Here is a 21046-nt window from a genome sequence, read left to right as displayed (position 1 = left end):
TTTTACGTACAAGGATGGCGAATATGACCACTACAGTACTGACTATTTTAAACATCGGAGATAACTTCTGCATATCTTTACTGAGGGTATGGGCAGGTATCAGAGATTTCGCGATGGAGAAATAATCGGTACATGGCATTGTTTAATGATGTTGTGTGGCTCTCAGATGTACAAGCACTGTGAATTTGGCGACATGGTCTAGTTTTAGGTCTGAAACTTGGTGAGGAAAACATTGTTTTGACTACATGATATATTAGAAGCATTCAGTAAATGTAAAATTGACAATCAAACTTGGTGATGATCTTGGCCCAGGGCTGGTGTTTTAAGCAGCCAGACTCAGAAATTTGGGCAGACTCAGATTTTGTGTCAGCTCTAGACCCCTCCTGATTGCAACAAAATTTGCTGACATTAGGCCGATGCCAAGCATTCAGATTGCTTTTATAACACAGATCGATGTACCAGTTACCGGTACGTTGTAGCAGTGGTGCAACTTTGTGAACAGGGTATTTGTCACCATATCTTTCTTTCATGATTGTCTGCATGTTAATAAGCGTGAGTATGTGTTTTTTGTTTTTTTATCCATATTTTGTTTGTTTTTGTATGTTTATACTACTTCTGAATGAAGCATCAATCTGCTTCAATAGCTGATTCCTACAGCACCATCACAAACAGCAATGCACTCATATAAATAATCGTGTGAAGTTGCTTCAATGATATAAATGTCGCAGAAAAAGATACAGTAATACGTACACCAGGGAATTGTTACACACAGTGGTTTCGAAACATAAATTTTGTTTTCACAATTTTCATAGACAATGGAGAGGAAGATGCTCAACTGTCTACAATTTGAATGTTTCAGATAAAATGTAGGACGGTCTAGCCCGTTTACAGCTAATAAATTGACCTTGAATTTCCATTCATTATGGATCTAAATGAGATGGCAAATGCTGATTAGTCTTATATTGGCATTATCATTCTTGTCAACTGTACTTTCACTCTGTTCATCCTCCTACATGTATATGGGAACTCCTCAAGGTGTTGTTGCAATTACATGTAGGCCATAGATTATGGCAGTGTATACCCATTATACATTTCACTTTCTAATTATAAACTCATTATCAAGCACAATAATTCATTAAAGTGGGTAATTTGATGATGCCCTGTGTAGTATGTTCAAAGGTCAATTTTAATCTACAATGTACTGTCCAGAGATGGACAAGCAGATGTTTTGAAGCATTGGTTAGAAGTACGGTACTACAGTTGCTTCAGACTTTGACACGTTTTCTCACTGTATTGCTGTATCATAATTCATATATGACTATTTTTATTTGCAACAGCAACAAAGATGGAAAACAAATTGAACTATTTGCACTCTGCAGATTTTCTTTTTCCATTTGTAACCACCCATGCCACAATCAGGCTGTGCATCCCTGTAATACCTGTACAACCTACACTTTACCAAAGTGAGGATTTCTCAGAGAGCCTCATTGGCTATACCATGCAACTGGCTCCTTCTACCCTTAGTTTGCTCAGGTATAATGTGATGTGCCGGAACAATTGTGTGCTTTGCTCGATCAGGCCAGTGGAGGCAAATAAGTAAGGATAGAGATACAAGCATTGTGGCAAACAAGGGGAAATGAGTGTCCTTTCCCAAATGATCTCATCAAATGAGATCATCTGCCTCTCATTATTATTATCTTTATACATTTCCTGATTATCTTTACTGGAAACAATCCATCTTTGGGGTTCAGCTGCCCCTTTGGACCATTGAAGGCCACTCTCATGATTAACCAATGATGAATTCTAAAGTGACCAGCAGCACAGCTGCATATGCAACTAAACACTGTGTTCTGATGAAGCAAAATTGATACACCACTGAAAGCAGGAATTCCCTTGACAAAGAAACTACTATGTCTATAATATTTACCGTTTTTAAGGCTCACTGAAAAGAAATTCCAGAAAATCAAAATAAATTAATACTTCCGAAATGTCATCCGATCAATAGTAGGGCTTTTGTTTTCATTGGTTACATGTATAAACTTTTGAACTGGTCATAAACAAGTTCTCATGTTGGTGTGACTAAGAAGTGTAAACCAATTGACCAATTGCATACATGTACAGCATGCAGTACCAGAGTATGTCAGTTCTGAAATTGCGTATTGCAAAAAGCCAACCATGAAAGCGTCTAATCACTTTCCGAGATATAAAGATTATGGAGCTTGTAAGTCAAATGCCAACTTCTCTCAGAGGAGAGAGCTGTGTTTTTGTTGAGACATATACAAACAGTCTTGATATAACTTTTGTAATTTTTCTTTTTCTGTAGGGTTGGAATATCCTCGCTCTCGATGGAAGTAACTGGCAAAGAATAGATCTCTTTGACTTCCAGACTGATATCGAGGTAAGCAAATTCACTTTCAAAAAAACGAGCTTGCAAGTTTTTATGATCAGAAGAAAAAAGTACAAGATTTTGCTCCACCAAGCATTAAAAAGTTCAGCATGGACATAATATTCTTTTTTACAGAATTCTCTTTTCCTGTATTACCAATATATGAATAGGCAGCTTACCAGTTTATTAATAGGAAGATATTTTTTTACCAGCATATTGTTACAGTGCATTAAGAGACAGATAATTTGTTACTAATGCATGAAGCCAGATAACAGCATACTTTGTTACCAATATAGACTAGGCAAATACTTTGTTACCAATATATGAGATAGCAACTACTTTGTTACCAATATGTGAACATGCAGATACTTTTTTACCAATATATCTATAGGCAGATACTTTGTTATCAGGACAAAAAGTTATGAATAGGCGGATACTTTGTTCCAAATATATTAATAGGCTGCTACTTTGTTATCAATATATGAACAGGCAGATACTTTGAAGCCAGTATATCTATATGCAGATACTTTGTTACCAGTATATTAACAGGCAGATACTTTGTTACAAATATATGAACAGACAGATACTTTGAAGCCAATATATCTATATGTAGATACTTTGTTACCAGTATATTACCAGGCAGATACTCTTTTACAAATATACACTATGAACAGACAGATACTTTGAAGCCAATATATCTATACGTAGATACTTTGTTACCAGTATATTAACAGGCAGATACTTTGTTACAAATATACCGCTATGAACAGACAGATACTTTGAAGCCAATATATCTATACGTAGATACTTTGTTACCAGTATATTACCAGGCAGATACTTTGTTACAAATATACCAGTATGAACAGATAGATACTTTGAAGCCAATATATCTATACGTAGATACTTTGTTACCAGTATATTACCAGGCAAATACTTTGTTACAAATATACCGGTATGAACAGATAGATACTTTGAAGCCAATATATCTATACGTAGATACTTTGTTACCAGTATATTACCAGGCAGGTACTTTGTTACAAATATATGAACAGGCAGATACCTTGAAACCAATATATCTATACGTAGATACTTTGTTACCTGTATATTAACAGGCAGATACTGTGCGTGAGTGCTTCACGAACTCTACAACGTGTGGAGCGGTCTCAGTCAGAAAAATGTAACAACTTAGCCGGCTATTGAACCACTCTTTTTTGGGAGTGGAGATTAAGCCGAGCGGTTCTCTCTGTGGCCTCTCCGCTAGGCGACTGATGCTGTATTTTGTGGGTTCAAACCCCATTGAAAACTAGCCGTATTTATTCAAATATATGAACAGCCACATACTAAATTAGTGCTACATTTCATAAGAGATAAAATTCAATATTTTATGAATGCAATAGTTAATTATTTGAATGGAATTTTTCTTTGCCACAGGGTCCAGTTGTAGAAAATATTTCCAAACGCTGTGGAGGATTTCTCAAACAGTTGAGTCTTAGAGGTTGCCAAAGTGTTACAGATAGTGCATTGAAGTAAGTTGTAATGTCTATATGGGTAAAGCCCAATGTTTTGTCTCAAGAAATGGTCATAGCGCCCTCAGTGCCTTGTTTCTCCAGAAATCTCAACTACACCTCCTACCTTCAGCAGTTGAATTTCTTCTTGCTGTGTCTTTTCCTTACCTGATGCTGTGAAATGAAGAAACTATTTGAATGTGTCTTTTCCATAGTGTTATCGTTGTTATGAACAAGAATTCCTTTATTTTTTTCTGAACATAAAAATTAACTTCCACTGTGCATTTTGTAATCAATGTCTTCGTTCATCAAGTGAAACGGTCTTTGCAAACCCTTGTGGGTATGACAATGCTACGGCAGTTATTACATGTATGTTACCAAGATGTTCAGCGTGCAAAAACAGTCATTTGGTATATTTCAAATCGTTTTCATAATTTGATTTGTGAAAAATTTCTACCAATAACCAAACTGGTCATAATGCTGTACCCTCAGTCTGATGTTTCTCCAGAAATCTCAATAGACCGGGCTTCAACCTGTGTTACCATTTTGAATTCCATGTTGACCAAGTTTGCGTGACAATTTTCTTTATGGCGACACCGAAGGATTCAACGTGTGTACGGTCGCTAAGGCTGGCAGTGTTCCAAATGCGTGCTATTGCAAGTGAAAATCGTTACGATTTACATAGTTTTCAAGGCACTATTGCCTTCTGCTCTTGTGCAAATGTTTAAAAGCTTTCAAGACAGCCAATTTTCCATCTGTTGAAATAAATGTTGGCAGAATTGTAGACACCGCCAAGATAGATAAGGCTGAGCACGTGTTTTGGAAAATTCTCAATAATTTTTGAGATATGACAGGAATAGGATTAAAAATTTTACGAAATTACTAAGTAGATTTTTGCCATTTCAAAACATAGTGTTTGTTTCAGGGCTGACCAAATCCATGCCCAGGACTGTGAAGGAGTATGTCAAGTATCACTGTGTAAAATTTCAGGGCATTTCGAGCAAATTTTGACTGGCTTAATCTTTTCAAACACATGCTGTGCTAATCTGCATATCGATGACATCATGGGTTCCATGACTGGCAACCACACCTCTGCTTGGTGTTGGTACCATCGTTTTGCATCCTTGGGTCAATAAATGTACAAAAAGTCTTATTTTCATGGATTTGACAAATTTTCCTTAGCGACCATTGCCTAGATACTTGAACCATTTGGTATCGCCTTAAGAAAAGAGTAACTCTAATTTTGTAACTCTATTTTGAGCAGATTACTGAACTGATATTTTTTATCTACACCAGGACATTTGCTCAGAATTGTAGAAATATAGAAGAATTAATTTTATACGACTGTAAGAAGATAACAGATGCCACAGCCATTAGTGTCAGCAAATACGCTCCAAAGTTACACAAAATAGACGTTGGTTCATGCCAACAAATTACAGATAATGCGTTGAAAGCTTTAAGGTAAGGAACGCCCCTCTGATTTCTCTTGAACTGCTGTTATTTCCTTCTCATGTATTATTGTTGGACTGTTCCATTTGGATGACAGGGTTGATGATCTGCAGTTATGAGAGCAAAATGACATTGCTGTTTCTCTCTTCAGTAATTATGTAAAAATCCCAATGTGTTAGTTTATTTATGTGCAAATATTCTTAGATATCTCCATGGCAACTTGCAAATCACAAATTTGCATTAGAATAAGAGTACATTTCCTGTACCGTATATCACATGGAATGCTTTTCTGATAGCCATCTGCCAATGTAATGCCTCGGCACTCTCCTATGAGTCTAAATCCAAAAACAACATGAAGTTTTCTTGTTTTAAAGAGGCACTCCCACTTGGTAACATTTTTAAAACACATTTTTTTAATGCCAATGGTCGATATTTGACGTGGCGACTCCGCACGGATCGCGAGATATTGATAAAAACAGGTCATTTCCCGAGCGTATTTTTCACATCCCGAAGTTTTACGATCGTTTCTGGTTATGACCCGAAATCCCCCGAAAGTGTGTTGTTGTGCTGATTGACGATATTCTAAGGAGTCCAAAAACCTTCGAATGACGCAATTAATTTACCTCCTACTGCGATGACTTTATATACATCATTATCAATGCCTTTACCTCTGGTAATTCTTTTTTAAAACTTCTCCTTAGTTTTTGTCGTTTCCATTATTCTCAATCAGATGTTTTAAAATTTTGAACAATACCACATAGATATCAGTTTTTACGTGTAAAATATTAGTTGCCTCTAATGACTACATTTTGTGGTCTACCACACAATTACGCTTGGTTCGACACATAGCGGCCGCTGCGTGTGGTATGCGGGCATACCACGCGGCGGCCACTATGCATACTATGTATCAACCGCACCTATCTGTGCTAGTCACCTATGCGAATTCTGGTGGAATCAGCAAAATTTGTTTTTCATTTTTTTTGCCGAGTCAGTGGGACATGACCGCTCACCGACGCGAGTGGTACTGCTGTGGCGTACAGCAGCGTCAGCGTAGACTCGTACTCCATAGCTTCGTTGACAATGGCCCCAGTGCCGAACGTTCTATGTTCGGAAGCTGAATTCAGGTGGGCCACCGGAATTCAAACTTTAAATATTTTGAGCACATGTTTTTATCGATATCTCGCGATCCGCGCACAGTCGCCATGTCAAATATCGACCGTTGGCATTAAAAAAATGTGTTTCAAAAATGTTACCAAGTGGGAGTGCCTCTTTAAGATGATAAATGAAATACACTCGTGATAGCACCATATTATTCCTGTGTAGTCAGATGAGTTGTAAAAACAGAAGACCACTTGCATCCACCAAGATGCCCAGTGTAATTACATTTTCTGCATGTTTCCCAAAAACAAGTGTTGGTTAGCACCACAAGCACAATGGAATACTGAAATCGTTTCTTTGTCTTGCTATCTACAGTGAAGGCTGTCCAAACCTGGAACATTTGACAATATCATGGTGTGACCAGATATCTGACAATGGTCTGGAAGCCTTGAGTAAAGGCTGTCCTAAATTAAAAGTACTTATTGCTAAGGGATGTGCTTTGGTAAGTAGTTCACACTATTGTAAAGTCCATGGACCCAGTGCCACTCTGCACTTCTATGTCTGTACTTTATTCTATACTTTGTGGTTACCTTGTAAACAACAAACTTTCTCAGTTTTGTCACTAGGTGCTTTATCAAGCTCCCTAAAATGCCAGTGAAGTTATCAGAGCAAGTTTGCTTGTATATGTGTTTGTGTGTGCATGTATTTGTGTATGTATATATGTGTTTGTCTGTGTGTGTTTGGGATATTTGCACTGGAAATTTGTCTGTAGAAATTTCCAGATTGTCATTGGCATCATCTTTGCACACATACAGAAACTGCACCAGATGAAACTTTTCTGTCAAAATGCTGAACTTTAATCAAGACAATTGTATATTCTCTAAGAGATATAAACTGTCTCTTAATGTTGTTTTGTTCACAGATGACTGATGAGTCATTGGTCCATATAGGTGCAAATAGTTCCGAACTCCAAACCCTCAATTTACATAGCTGTTCTGTAAGTATTCTAATAGGCTACTCCAACCCATCAACTGTATGATGTCACATCATAGACAGTAAAGTGGAATGCTGCTAGAAATACTCAGTGTATCTCAAAGCCTCATTGTAGAAGGGTGACAGGTTGCCTGTTTGTGATTATTTGAGGGGGGATTTTGATAAGATAGGGGGATTTGCGCAGTGGCACCCCATGGAGAAAACACTGATCATGTAGTAGTACATATTACACATAAAGAAGTGTCATCACTTATGGATATGTCTGGATATGTAATTTTCATGGTGTATCTAATCTAATCTACTTTAATCTAATCTATTCTAATCTTATCACCAGTTAATGACTGATGAAGGAATCCAACACATACAACAAGGATGCCACCAACTGAGTAATTTATGTCTCTCTGGTTGTACTCACCTAACAGACCAGTCTCTTATAGCTCTCGCAAATGGCTGTCACGAACTCAGGTAAGATTTTCACCCGCACAGTCTCCATCTTTGTGCAAATCCATTGTGTCAGAGGAAATATATGGAACAGTGCACTACAAATTGATGGTTGGAAGGTTTTAGGTGCAGTCCCTTTTATCGGCTACATCAAAGTAAATATTTTGGTTTGAACTTCAAATATAATTTATTTAGAGTGTTCTGTATTGCATTCTAAAGTGTGCAATGACAGGTAAATAAGTGTACATATTGACTAGCCATGAGGGTAACAGCATACATTTGTTGCTCCATGGCTGGATCATGACAAAGATTTTGGTTAGGCCTGTTAAAATAAATGATGACAATCCAGACTGGCATTTGAATGGGGGTGTTGGGGGTGATCAGCTTGACTTGGCAGGTACTTACAGGATTTTAACATGTTGTATATCTTACCTCCCCCACAGAACATTAGAAGTTGCCAGTTGTTCACAATTTACAGACAATGGATTCCAAGCACTAGCAAGGGTCAGTATTGGACTTTGTTCAAATCTGACAGCAGACTACCATAATAGATCATAGAAGATGGAACAGCGTTATGAAAGCCATGTAGCCCACACTCACATTATCTGTGAAAGCAGAAAGAAAAATATTGCATGATAAATATGTACACATATGAAGCTTCTGGTTTGAAAGTTGGAAATTTCTGGTGAATATGGTACAGCGTTGTTTATAAGGTTTGAAGACAGATAAACAGTTTTGGAACCCAGCACCATTGTCTTATACATTGTATGATTACAGTCTTCAACCATACGGTGCCACGGTGTCCTGAGTTCAGATAAAATTTAAAGGGTGCTGCCAGTAACATAATATACACCTCTTGACTGAAAGATTTAAATTTTTGCATAAATTGTCACACTTATCAAGTCAAGAATGAAAATCAAAGGTCACTGTGCAAATTTTTGTCCTAGAGAAACAAACTGCCAAACATTAGCCAATACCTGAAATAGCGTTGATCGCGATTTCGGGTATGTTACTAAATTAGTAAATATAGCTGCATGCGCACGACTTTCGGACAAATATGCTGAAATTCAGACAAATTTGTCGTTGTATGCGCGGCTGTTGTTGCAGCTTGTAGTCTCAGTCATCAATTCATACGAATAAGTGTGACGCTAAATAGCCATTCTAACACTCGCAGGTTTTATTTTCGTCGTTTATGCGGAAAATGCGGACAAATGTTTATTTATGCATATTAATGAGAGAGAACAGTGACGTCATTTGCAATCTGCCCTATTAAGAATGGCCTCTATCCCTGTGTTAACTCTATGGGGAATCTTTAATTTTCAATTTTCACAAAACTAAGCACAAAACTAAGAAAGTGAAAAGTTTACTAACTCAAATAGTTCAAAATTCAGTAAATTCTAGATCAGATTCAAAATCACAACATATCGTATGGATTAATCTAGAGAACACATCACTGTCAAAACCTTAGAGCCAGATCCCAAAGTCCAAACTTTTCAAACTGAGCCATCACATGTGGTAGACCGGAAAAGACTTGTATGATTATGAGAGTCTTAATGTCTGTCCCTACCAGAGGCATACTCTACCGTAACAATAATACTAAGGTAGTACAAACAAACTATTACCTGCAAAGGCTCTGAGAAGATATTGGGCAGCCATATGGCAAAATATCTGGCAAGATAGTTTGCATCTATATGGTAAACTATCTGGCAACATATTGGGCTGCTATATGGCAAAATATCTGGCAAGATATTTGGCAGCAAAATGCCTGGTAAGATATTGGGCAGCTATATGGCAAAATATCTGGCAAAACAGGATGTCAATAGCAAGATTACAGTAAACTTAGCAATTTGTCAGGGTTGTGTGAAATGGCAGTTTTACAAAATTGAACAGTCATGCTTGGCATTAGGCAAAACTTACAATCGTTTTATATATTTTTCATCATCAAAAAATTGTTCTTTTAATATTGCATTACAAACACAGCAGTGTTGCAAACTTTAATGTTTTCTTTCATGACAGTAATCAAATTGTCTCCCCTTTGACTTTCAGAATTGTCACAAACTAGAGAGAATGGACTTAGAAGAGTGTGTTCTTGTAAGTGTAAAAACACTCCTTACAGTTAATCAACTTGACTGTTTTCACTAAATATTAGAGATTACTAACTTTGTTTGTGCTGTAATTGGAGACGAAAAACAAATAAATGTTTTTGCTCGTGAATAATGTATCAAGAAATATTTACATCAGTGAAAGTAAATAACGGGCCACAGAGTTGCTGTAAGAGATGTTGATGATCAGAGCTCAAACAAAGTTCACAATGCAGAATGGTTGCCTGGTATGTTTGATAAAGATAAATGCTATCTTCATCTCATGCCATGATGTCTAAATGATGTCTATCACCGATATTTCCAGCTTGGAAAACCATACTTATTGCTTTGTCAGGCTATCAGGTAACCTTAGTTTATAAATCACTGTTTGGTCAAGTTCATGAACAAGTTCATGAACACCAGTAAAGTATAAGCTGTCCCGTATACTACATTTTGATTCACTTTTCAACACCAATCAAATATATGTAAACTCTGTTTTAACCCGTTCACCACTTTGGTTTGACCCAATTCCATTGATTGGACCTCTAGAGAGGGAAATGGGGTTGAAAGGGTTAAGGTAGTATAGGCCTCGAAAGTGAAAGGCTTAAACTTTTGCTCGAACTTTCCTCAGTGAAACTTTTGACCATTCTCTTACCAAATCAAAGATAAAAGTCAGGGGTCACCATGCAAAATTCGGTACTAGAGAGACAATTACCTGAGATTTCGTGATATTTTAAATTCAAAATGGCCGCCATCCCTGTACTTACTGTATAAGGAATGATAACACTTTCTACTTTTGAAAAAACTGTGACAAACAGTTTTCTGACATCAAGAGCTTTAAAATGAGCCCCCACAAGTGGTAGACCAGAATAGTATTGATAAAATTTGAGAGTCTGAATATCTGTCCAGAGGCGCATTCTACCTGTCTTCCTTGGAGGTACAGTCATACGGTATACAATGTGATTTTTGCTGACTTGACTTCATAGTGATACTACATGTTAAAGTATATAGTGAATACCTAGACTGTAACACTGATTTCGATTAACTTCACAGCTCTAATGCCGTGGTGTTTGTTTTTTCCAAACAGATTACAGATTCAACATTAGCTCATTTAGCTATAGGCTGTCCAGTTTTACAAAAACTTGTAAGTATCCTTCAGATCAAATGAATCAGTTCCATCCCAGAAAAGACGGAGCTTATTACCTCTTTAATTCTGTCCGTTGTTAGTTATGCCATGTAAATGTTTACAGCCATCAAGATGTGCCATACCCTGCACCAACACCTGACACAGCTTGTCAGCTTATAAGCCAGTAGGTGCACTTGAAGAACTCTGGAACTTATGGAAACACAGCAGGGTTCTTAGGGGGTCCTGCCATAGCTTTGCAGAGCAACCGGATCCCCTAAGATTATGTTGATTTGTAAAGTAGTTCGTAGTGGGCCCAGCTTTCTTTAGTCTTGCCAGCCAGTTTCACATACACAGAGCAAGATATACTCACTGCTTATCAAATACTGACATCACCATCCATGTGCTGAACGTGGACATCCCTTTTGATCTGTAACAGATTTGCGTTTCCCACACAGCATTTCATCTTGTGGAATAGCCACGCATTCCTCTTCAATTATGTCCATTTTTCTCAAACACAAATTATCTGTCAAGTGTCCTCGACTGCTTGGGATAAACAGTGTTACTGACTTAAATAACAAGACCTAATTTGTATATCCTAATGCTGTGCAAACAAATTCTTTTGTGTAGTCATGAAAATATGAATAGATTTGTTAAAAAAACAGGGGTGGTCTCCGTGCAAAAGTTTGATACTAGAGAAACAAATTACCTAACAACCAATATTTGATATTCAAACTGGACACCCCCTCTGTGTTAATTTTGTGGATAAAAATTAATTTTTCCCTTTCAAAAAAACTAAGAGGGTGACAGTTTTTCTTACTCCAAGAGCTTTAAAATGAACCCTTACAAGAGGTAGATCAGAAAAGATTTGTAAAAATGTAAAAGTCTGTCCTGCAAGATGTATTGTATCTTAATCTATGTTTTAATCATTTTACTACCAAGCATATGTTTGAAGTCATTGTAATTCAGTGATACTATTGGACCGACTTGCAGAAGAAACCGCAAGTAACGGTTTACCTTACAGGAAATGTTGACATCCATTTTGGCTTATGGAAGGTCATTACGTGTATCTGTATGTATGCATATGTGTATTTAGATATATATTTATAATGCATGTATGGTAGGTGTGTATGTGTATGTGTGTGCATGTTTGTATTACATTGATGTAACTGTGTGTGTGTACATGCACATTAACCCTTTGGGTGCCAAAGTCAATTTTTGTCACCTTTATAAAATGTGCCCCAGTCAATTTTTTCAGATTTTTGCCAAAATTTTGGTGAAAAATTGTAGCCATTGAAATGTGATGTCCGTTTGATCCAAAATTATCAAAAATATTACAGAAAAATTCATAAAATTGGTAAAATGTTGCATTGAAATTTTGGTGGGAAAAATTACAGCATTCAAAGGGCTAAGTCTAAATTTCCATCAATATCAGCTTTTATAGTATTATCTCACTGTGTTTCTCTTTATCCAACCTAATCAGAGTTTGTCCCACTGTGAGCTTATCACGGATGAAGGCATCCGGCATCTAGGTACAAGTGCTTGTGCCACAGAACACCTGCAGGTTATAGAGTTGGATAACTGCCCGCTAATTACAGACGCCTCGTTAGAACATCTAATGGGCTGCCAGTGTTTACAAAGAATCGAACTTTATGACTGTCAACTTATTACACGAGCGGGGATCAGGAGATTGAGGGTGAGTGACCCCTACCTCCCCTCTGCAGTAGTTCAACATGCGTATATTCTACAGTGGGGTTAAACCACTATGTTGAAATGAGGGAATGTTAATGGCCCAGGAATGCACTGATTTTCACTTAGTTGGTCGCTCAAAAAGTACGCCATTGATACTACCGGGTAATGTAATGTGAGGAAACATTTGAGGCGCATATACCATATATGGATATATGCAAATTGATACTAATGTAACATGAGGAAACATTTGAGGCGCATCTACCATATATGGATATATGCAAATTTACTGTCATGTAGTCATGGTGATGTAGGACCACCTGAATATTTACTATTTTGCCATTTTCTCTTTCTTTCAGACCCAGCTGCCAGACATTAAAGTACATGCCTACTTCGCGCCTGTCACACCTCCTCCGTCCGTTGGCGGCGGTCGTCAAAGATACTGTCGGTGCTGCGTTATCCTGTAAATACAAACAGTTCACTACTGAGGCCACATTTTTATCTTCATCCAAGTCTGTGAATAATTATTACACATGGAGGGGATTACGTGAAATGTAAAATCAGGCTGTTTTTGGTACTCTCACATCAAGACCATACTAAAGTCTGATTCTCCAAGACAATCGAATCGTGATTTCCCTCGTACGTGTGACAAAGGCGACAGTGACGTTTTCAAATGAGCCGAAGAGACGTCAATACTTCGAATGTGTTTTTGCATTCGTAAACATGTCCTTTATGTCTTTACTGAAGATAGATCAGTGGAAGTCTTTACGGTTGTTGTATTTCCATGACGGACTTTTCACCAAGCGGAACTAGTGTGCCACACCGTATTCCTTCGTAAAGCGTTCTTGGTATCTGTAAAATAGAAGACCATACATTACCACTGTACATAGAAACACAGTCCGTGTATAACTCTCCAGTTGTTCCACTGTGAACCCACTGTGAACCTGACGCTTTTATTGTTTCCAAGTGAAGCCAACACAACCTTTCATGTCAAAGGTCGTGGGATTTTTACCAATAATTTTCATGTCCTCAGTAGGTATTTTCATTTACGCCTATCTTAATGTTTCCTTCACAGTTAAGGGGTCTTTTCCATTGGACTTGTTTTCAGATATGGGTATCAGATATTTCTATTCACCTCCACCTTGGGAGCTTTATGAATTCATGACTTGGAAAGCAAATGCTGTTATTGATAATTTCATTTTCAAACTCATGGAAGTCCATGTTTATTTGTCAGGCAATGATTCTGAACCATCAACTGATCTTTTACCTCCTAAGTTAGTGAACTTTTACAAATGCAACCCTAGGAGAAGTAACTTATGTAATTGTGCCCTGGTTAGGGAAGTAGATTGGTCACCCTATATCAAGCTTCCCTCGGTTGGTTAGATTTTGCAGTCTCCCTAAGCATTCAAATTTTTTTCTCTATACGTATATTTACATTCATTAATTGTATTATCAGTAGAAACCATACTTTAGCAATCTTAATTGAGTTGGGCATGGGATATATGGTCAATGCACTTCAAACACATAGTTTCCAATCTCCACACACAGGTTGTAGTGTGGTGTGGATAATTCTAACCCAGCTAGAGAGTCATTGATCATGTGCCCCCTGACTCCCTAGCTAGTTTATAATTATCCACGCCACTGCAATCTCTTTGCACAGATTGCAGTTTCATGACAGAGTCAAATATTATCTCACCTATCTCAGCCATCACGTGAAGAGTTCGAAAGGTTTTCTCAGAGAGTTATATGAATATTCTGGCATCCATTATGAATTTACAGTGCACATAACCTGGGATAATTTATTCAAAAAGGGGGGAGTGACTCCACAGTATTTTTCTGATTTTTAAAACTTTAAATTTTAATTCAAAGAAGATGAAACTTTTGGTACTTTTATTTTGACATTCAGCACAGATGTTTCAGAAGGCTATCTGCAGTTGCAGTGTGCAGTGCCTTTCCCAGCAGAGGTAAAAGTCGGGAACGTAAATTAGAAGTGGAACATGTTGCTTGTCAGTTCCAGAGGACCTGCAAAGGCACCCTCTGCAATTCATGGTTTTGCTCAAGTTCTTTTGCCTTTTTTTGATGTATAATCTGGGACTAAAGTTAGCCCTACCCATTGCAGTAACAGATAGCCTTGAAAGACACACAGATATACCTGGCGTTGATGGGCGCACATTAAATTTTATCATAAACAGCCGCAGACTTGTACATCAGATACAAGCTTTGTGTTTTAGCAAGGTTGACAGATTGCAGGGGTAAAAATCATGTGAGGCCAGTGTAGAATTGGAATTGGTAGGCTGAATAATTTTTATATGCCCCTAGTGCACATGTCAATTCGCAAGGCATGGGCTAGAGGGCGCTGTTTAAGTCAAATACTGTTCATGCCTTCGGGATAGGTCATCATGAAAACCATCAAATGCAACTTTGTCACTGCCTCCACAAGGGCCTGTAAGACTGCTATGTGGGGCAGGAGGTTGAGCATCATGAACTGGACTGGCTGTAAATTTTGATATTGCCCTAAAAGGAGAAAAATGGTAAAAGGAAGTCACTATGAAATATGAAGGTAATATCATGTATTATTGACAGTGGGTATTATATGAAGTCAATATTAATAATTTCAAGCACATGTCAGACTTTTAGTAATATCATCCTCTATCAACAATCTGAGATGTAGAGCAAGTAGATCCATTCATGATGTCAATATAAACCATTATTGACCACCTTTATTTGACCTTTTTACATGGATATAGTGGATTAAAGTTGATTTCTACATACTTTCACAACAGGAAAGTTCGAGTTCCTAATATTTATTGTCAAAGAATGTCGTTCCCCTCAGCTTTAAAATTTGAAAGTTTTCATGTATTGTTATTGTTTTGTAGAAGAATTCAGTCATTCATGGAAAAGAGTGTTTATGACCATGAACATAAACATCAAAATGACATTGGAGAAACATTGAGCAAATCCATAAATAACCGTTATGTTTTACATAAAAAGTTCTGTAGTTTTCTAGCATATGGAATTTTATAGATTGATCTCAAACATGCTTATATTGTATCCATTGTTGTTGTTTGGCAGTCCACGGTCACTTCCTGCACTTTCTTTACCCATTTATTGACCAGTCAACACAAGATATTATCGACTTGAAAAACCTGTATATACATCATATTACCCTGAAACCAGTCAAAATTGAGGTCATTATGTATCATATTTAAGCAACCGTTTTCTCAATATTCACTGCAAAGCAATGCCAGTGCACATTGCCTCACACAAAGAGGAGGTCAAATATGTTTCCAACAGGTCGATAACTGATGCCTTTCACCTTAGATATTCTCCAATGGCTTTACAGCATGCATGTCTTGCAGGTAATAGTTGGTGCTTACTGCCCTGTATACAACCCACTTGTGTTATTGGAACACTGTTTTTATAAAAAGAGAAACTATTCTGTGAGAAAGAATGTGTCTGCTTTCTGTACATATCGTCAATCTATCTCACCCTATAATTTTTATGTGATACACTGAACATCCTGGTTACTCGTTGAGGTCAAATAGGTGTTTCTTCAGAAAATGAGATTTTTCAGTTGATTGTCAAGTCCAATAGCTGATTGGTTCAGCTCTGTAGAGTCCCTCAGCAAGACTGGAAAAAGCTTCACTCATGCTCCCATTAAACATGATAAAATAATTTGTTTGTCAGACTTAGGTCCCTTTAGTATCACAGAGAAAAGTTTCACTATTGCACAGGCTTCAAGAAATTTTTTTTTCATCTCATCGGAGTAAAGGCCCTATAGGAAGGCAGTGTGAAAAGTCACTTTATTGTTGACAACCAATCGACAATGAAATGCCTTATTAAGGCTGTAAACATTACTTTCTGGTGTGACTGGTTTAGCTGCATTGAAACCCCTCAGTAAGGCAGTGGAAATAATTTTCTAGTCAATGATTTGTTCATTTGTATGGAAGACCCCTCAGCCCGATAGTAAAAGTTGCCTCCCTCTCCATACTTCCAGTGAGACGTTTAAAAAGGAGCTTTCTAACTATTCATAACAAAATTATGAGTGGCCAAAATAAATAGTTGAGGACAGTTGAAAATAATGTTGAATCTCACATATCAAAACAATTTCATTGGGAATTTACTCTGGTGAGAGAACTCCGCTTCCTGGATGTATTGAAATACATTTGATTTATATCAAACCCTAAATCGATCCCTGAATCATTTTACTGAAGATATAAAGTTTGCTGCTTTGCTCATTCAGCTATTAAAGACATATTTATTTCGGGAAAGCTAGGGTAACATTACTTCATGAATCTTTACACAATGTAAGGAGAGTCTTAAATTTTCACATCAATGGAGCTTCTCAGAGGAAATAAAGTTCCCTATGCTCGCCCTCATATATCTGCATAGATTTTCACGCAAGGTGAAGTTAGTGAATCTCATTTCACATTCTGTACAGAGAAAGTCTAGTGTGTTTCTGAAAAGACAGATTTACATTCCACATATGGGCGTGAAGGAACTCTCGCCAAATATGGAAGTTGATTACACCCCAAATAAGGTCAAGACTGGATTGACCTAAATACCAAATATGGTCATTTGGCCAATGCATACCAAAAACTTCAGAAGTTGCAAAGAATGTGAATGTCACAAAACTGAATGATTTAATACATACCAAATATGGACATATTGTGTCTTTAGTTGAGAGTAATGCATGACAGTAGGCTATTTGAAGTGACAGTGTACCTATAATGGATGTCATAACAAGACAAATTGAAACCAAACATGGACATTCTTGGATGTGTAGTTTGTGAAGATGATAACATACCACAATTATGTCATATTCATAATCATGTACATGTCATCTCTGAAACCACACTGAAATCTCAATCTATTTTCCATTACACTGTAGTCAGACAGTACTATGATTTCTGAATGATGTTACCTGCTGTTATGTCATGATGAAGAGTGTGAAAGCTTTGACTATTTTTCCCAACATTTTGATTTCCCCGCTGAAGTTTGAATGTCTGCTGATATACGTTACGCAATCTAAGGACAATTCCAAAGAACAGGGTTGCAGTTTCCAAGTTTAAATCTTATCCTGCCACCAATTTTATATGTCATCATCCGGTCAAGTTGGTTAAAAATAGTGCACTTTAGCAAAGACTTGAAGACTCCTGAAAACAGAGACACTGTAAATACTGTATAAGTTTTACAGACTAAACGTACTGCAATGCACCATGCCAAGTAGATAAAAACGTGTGGTTAATACTCAGTAATAGCGCTGATCGCAAATGACGTCACTTTTTCCCTCATTAATGGGCATAAATAATTTTTTTTTCCGCATTTACCACATCAACGATGAAAACAACACCTGCAAGTGTTACATTGGCTACTAAAAGTCACACTAATTTTCGTATGAATTTATCACTCAGACTATAAGCTGCAAAAACAGCCATGCACGCGACAACATTTGTCTGAATTTGAGGCAGCGTTGTCCGTAGTCGCAAGCATGCAGCTATATTTACTGACAAAACTGAAATCACAATCAACACTTCTGGCTCAGCAGATGGGGAGATGACAGGCCTTAAAAGATGAAAGTTAAACAACACACTTGTGTATATATGGCTTTGAAAGTACAAACTGGCTTCCCAGTAAATGTTAATCTGGTAACGTCCATTACTTTGCAAATTGCAAAGACAGACAGATTTGCCTTCTTTATTTTGAAAAACTGATTTACTGTCACTTCCAGGCCAGAAGCAAATAAAGTGATCATAGTAAATATAACCACTATCTCCTTAAAATGTTTTGTAATTCAAATTTTATCAGTGAGGGGCGCATAATATTTTAAGTGGTGGTGAAATCGCATATCAAGAAATCAAATGTTATTTTAAATGCCACTTCTGTCATACTGAGGTGTTAAAGTTTTCTGTTGTCACAGAATTTAGCTTGACAGAGCCAGATTCAAATTCATGTGAATAATACTGATTAGGAAACATTTTTCTAAGAAATACAAAATGTTCTTCATCGCCTATGGTTCTGTGCCAGTTCCTGTGGTAATGCATCTCTTGCCTTCAACAATGCTTGGGAAGATTGTATGGTTGTGCACAGTTTGTGATGACACAAGCAATTATTGAGCACAAGATTGTATGGTTGTGCACAGTTTGTGATGACATAAGCAATTATTGTGCACAAAATTTCTGTGAAATACGTGATGCTCACAAGAATCCATGTTCAAATGTTATCAAACTACTGTCAGACCTGTAAATAATCTGGTTTGGTCTGTCTCTGCATATTTGACCAGTTCACCCCACTTCCTGTAAACAGACACACAATCACCATTGATAACAATGGGTGTTGGACCAATCCATAGTGGTGTAAGGGTGAAGTTAGACTGAAAGTTGCCGGTTGAGAATTATTGCTTAATAGGGAGAAGAATTTTCTCTGTCAGCATAGGAACTTTGCCAGCTCAACATAGTTTTTCACAGGCTGGTAGCTTCACCAAATTCTGTCATTACAGTACAAAAGACTTTAGGACATAGGAGCATATTTCTTCTGGGTTGATGGGTATCGTGTAAGTTAATCGTTCTTCTGCACAATGTGCATGTGAAGTCAACAGATGAGACTCCTTTTCCATGTAGGTGACATGAAGATTTTCCATACATTTTAGATTGACTGCTACTCATGGAGTTTGCCAAAGAAAGTAGTTAAATGTTAAATGTAAGCTGTTGGTGCATATTAGAGACTGCAAGGACTAATGAAGACTGTTTTGCATAAAATTGCCACATTGTATTTGCATATTAAAGTCACATGACTGGTAGGCTGATATGCTGATTGGGTAGTTGGTCACAGTCTATCTGCTACATCATTCCAAGTTATCGTATCCAACCCCACTTCTGGTGTGTAGTTTCAAAGTGCACATTTACCATGTTCTTTGGAGAACTATATTTTCATCTTTTTCACATGATTTGCTTCAAAGGAAGATATAAATAAAATCAGCAAATAGGGATTCATGTCCTTTATTTTATTATCAAAGAGAGACATTTACGTTTAGAATGAAATTGTACACTTTCATTTTGCAAAAGCTCAAGGAAACTATTAAACAAAATTAAGGTAGAATGCACATTGAAAGTGAAAGACTTAATACTTTGCTCAAACTTTCCTCAAGGAATCGTTCAACTGTTCGCTTTCAAAATCAATAAAAATGAGGCGGTCATCGTGTAAATTTTAGTACTAGGGAAAAAATTTACCCAACATTTATTGACATTTAAAATTCAAAATGGCCGCCATTCCTGTGTTAACTCTATCGGGACAAATAATATTTTCAATTTTCAAAAAAACTAAGACAGTGACAGTTTTTCTTTCTCTGAGAGCTTCAAAATGAACCCCAACAAGTGGCTAATGGTAGATCAGAAAAGAATTTGAAAAGTTTGAGAGTCCAAATATGTCCCCGAGGTGCATTCTACCTTAAAGTTTACTCTCATAAGTGAGAGAAAAACTTTGTTGAGCTGCAAGAGAACCTCTTGTTTGGGAAACATACATCATGTAAAATTACCGACATTTGAAGAACAAAATGGCACCCGATCTCTATTTGACTTTTCAAAGAATGAGGATATTTCTGATTTTCACAAGCAGAACATAAACATTCTGTTTAATTTTTCACAGCAACTCTGTAAGTGTTTATACTTTGATATTTAACCCTTTCACCCCCAGTTCCCTGTATACAGGTCCAACTTTACCATTGAAAACAATGATTTGGAACAAACCATGGTGGTGAAAGGGTTAAAGAGTTCAAAAGATGAATATGGCACACTCTGTAGCTCTCTCACACATCAGTTCTCAAGAGGGGCAGTGCAGCTTATTGAAAGGTTGTAGCGTTTGCGTTCGCGAAACGTTTTTGTTATTATTGAATAATATCCAAACAGCCAATCTGCCACACATTAGCCTTTAATTTTAAACTCCTTAATTTTCTTTAAAAAAAAATCAAAATCCACCAATCAGACATGACTTTCACAGTTACTACACATCAGTCCTTTAGTAGTCTAGTCCGTTTGCCATGGGCAAAGGCCAAAAATCTCCAAAGGCAAAAAAATACTCTGGGGAAGGGACTAGACTAGTCCTTCAGGTGCACTGAAGCTTTTTACCTGCTGATGTGCAGTGGCTTGAAAGGTCATATCTGTATGGTAGATTGTAATTATTTAAAACAACTTAAGGAGTCTGATACAAAGGCTATAGTGTAACCCATTGGCGATTTTGACATGGCACAATAATAACGACAATATTGAAACATCCAATAAGCTGT

General features: G+C 37.2%; 1 protein-coding gene across 1 annotated transcript in view; it reads left to right on the top strand.

Annotated features, from left to right (window-relative positions):
- LOC139125063 (F-box/LRR-repeat protein 20-like) overlaps window positions 1–16216 on the top strand; it is a 39529-nt gene extending 23313 nt beyond the window's left edge. Inside the window, exons 4-14 of the mRNA XM_070691175.1 lie at window positions 2324–2398; window positions 3818–3912; window positions 5188–5352; window positions 6814–6940; window positions 7361–7435; window positions 7766–7896; window positions 8316–8376; window positions 9919–9963; window positions 11041–11097; window positions 12560–12772; window positions 13125–16216. Of these exons, the coding sequence (XP_070547276.1) occupies window positions 2324–2398; window positions 3818–3912; window positions 5188–5352; window positions 6814–6940; window positions 7361–7435; window positions 7766–7896; window positions 8316–8376; window positions 9919–9963; window positions 11041–11097; window positions 12560–12772; window positions 13125–13232 (1152 nt within the window). The 3' untranslated portion in view covers window positions 13233–16216. The remainder of the gene's footprint in view (window positions 1–2323; window positions 2399–3817; window positions 3913–5187; window positions 5353–6813; window positions 6941–7360; window positions 7436–7765; window positions 7897–8315; window positions 8377–9918; window positions 9964–11040; window positions 11098–12559; window positions 12773–13124) is intronic.
- The last annotated feature ends 4830 nt before the right edge of the window (window positions 16217–21046 follow it).

Source organism: Ptychodera flava, assembly GCF_041260155.1.
Source record: "Ptychodera flava strain L36383 chromosome 23 unlocalized genomic scaffold, AS_Pfla_20210202 Scaffold_24__1_contigs__length_23054250_pilon, whole genome shotgun sequence".
NCBI lineage: Eukaryota > Metazoa > Hemichordata > Enteropneusta > Ptychoderidae > Ptychodera > Ptychodera flava.
The sequence above is the reverse complement of the archived record's forward strand: the minus strand, read 5'-3'. Positions and strand labels throughout refer to the sequence as shown.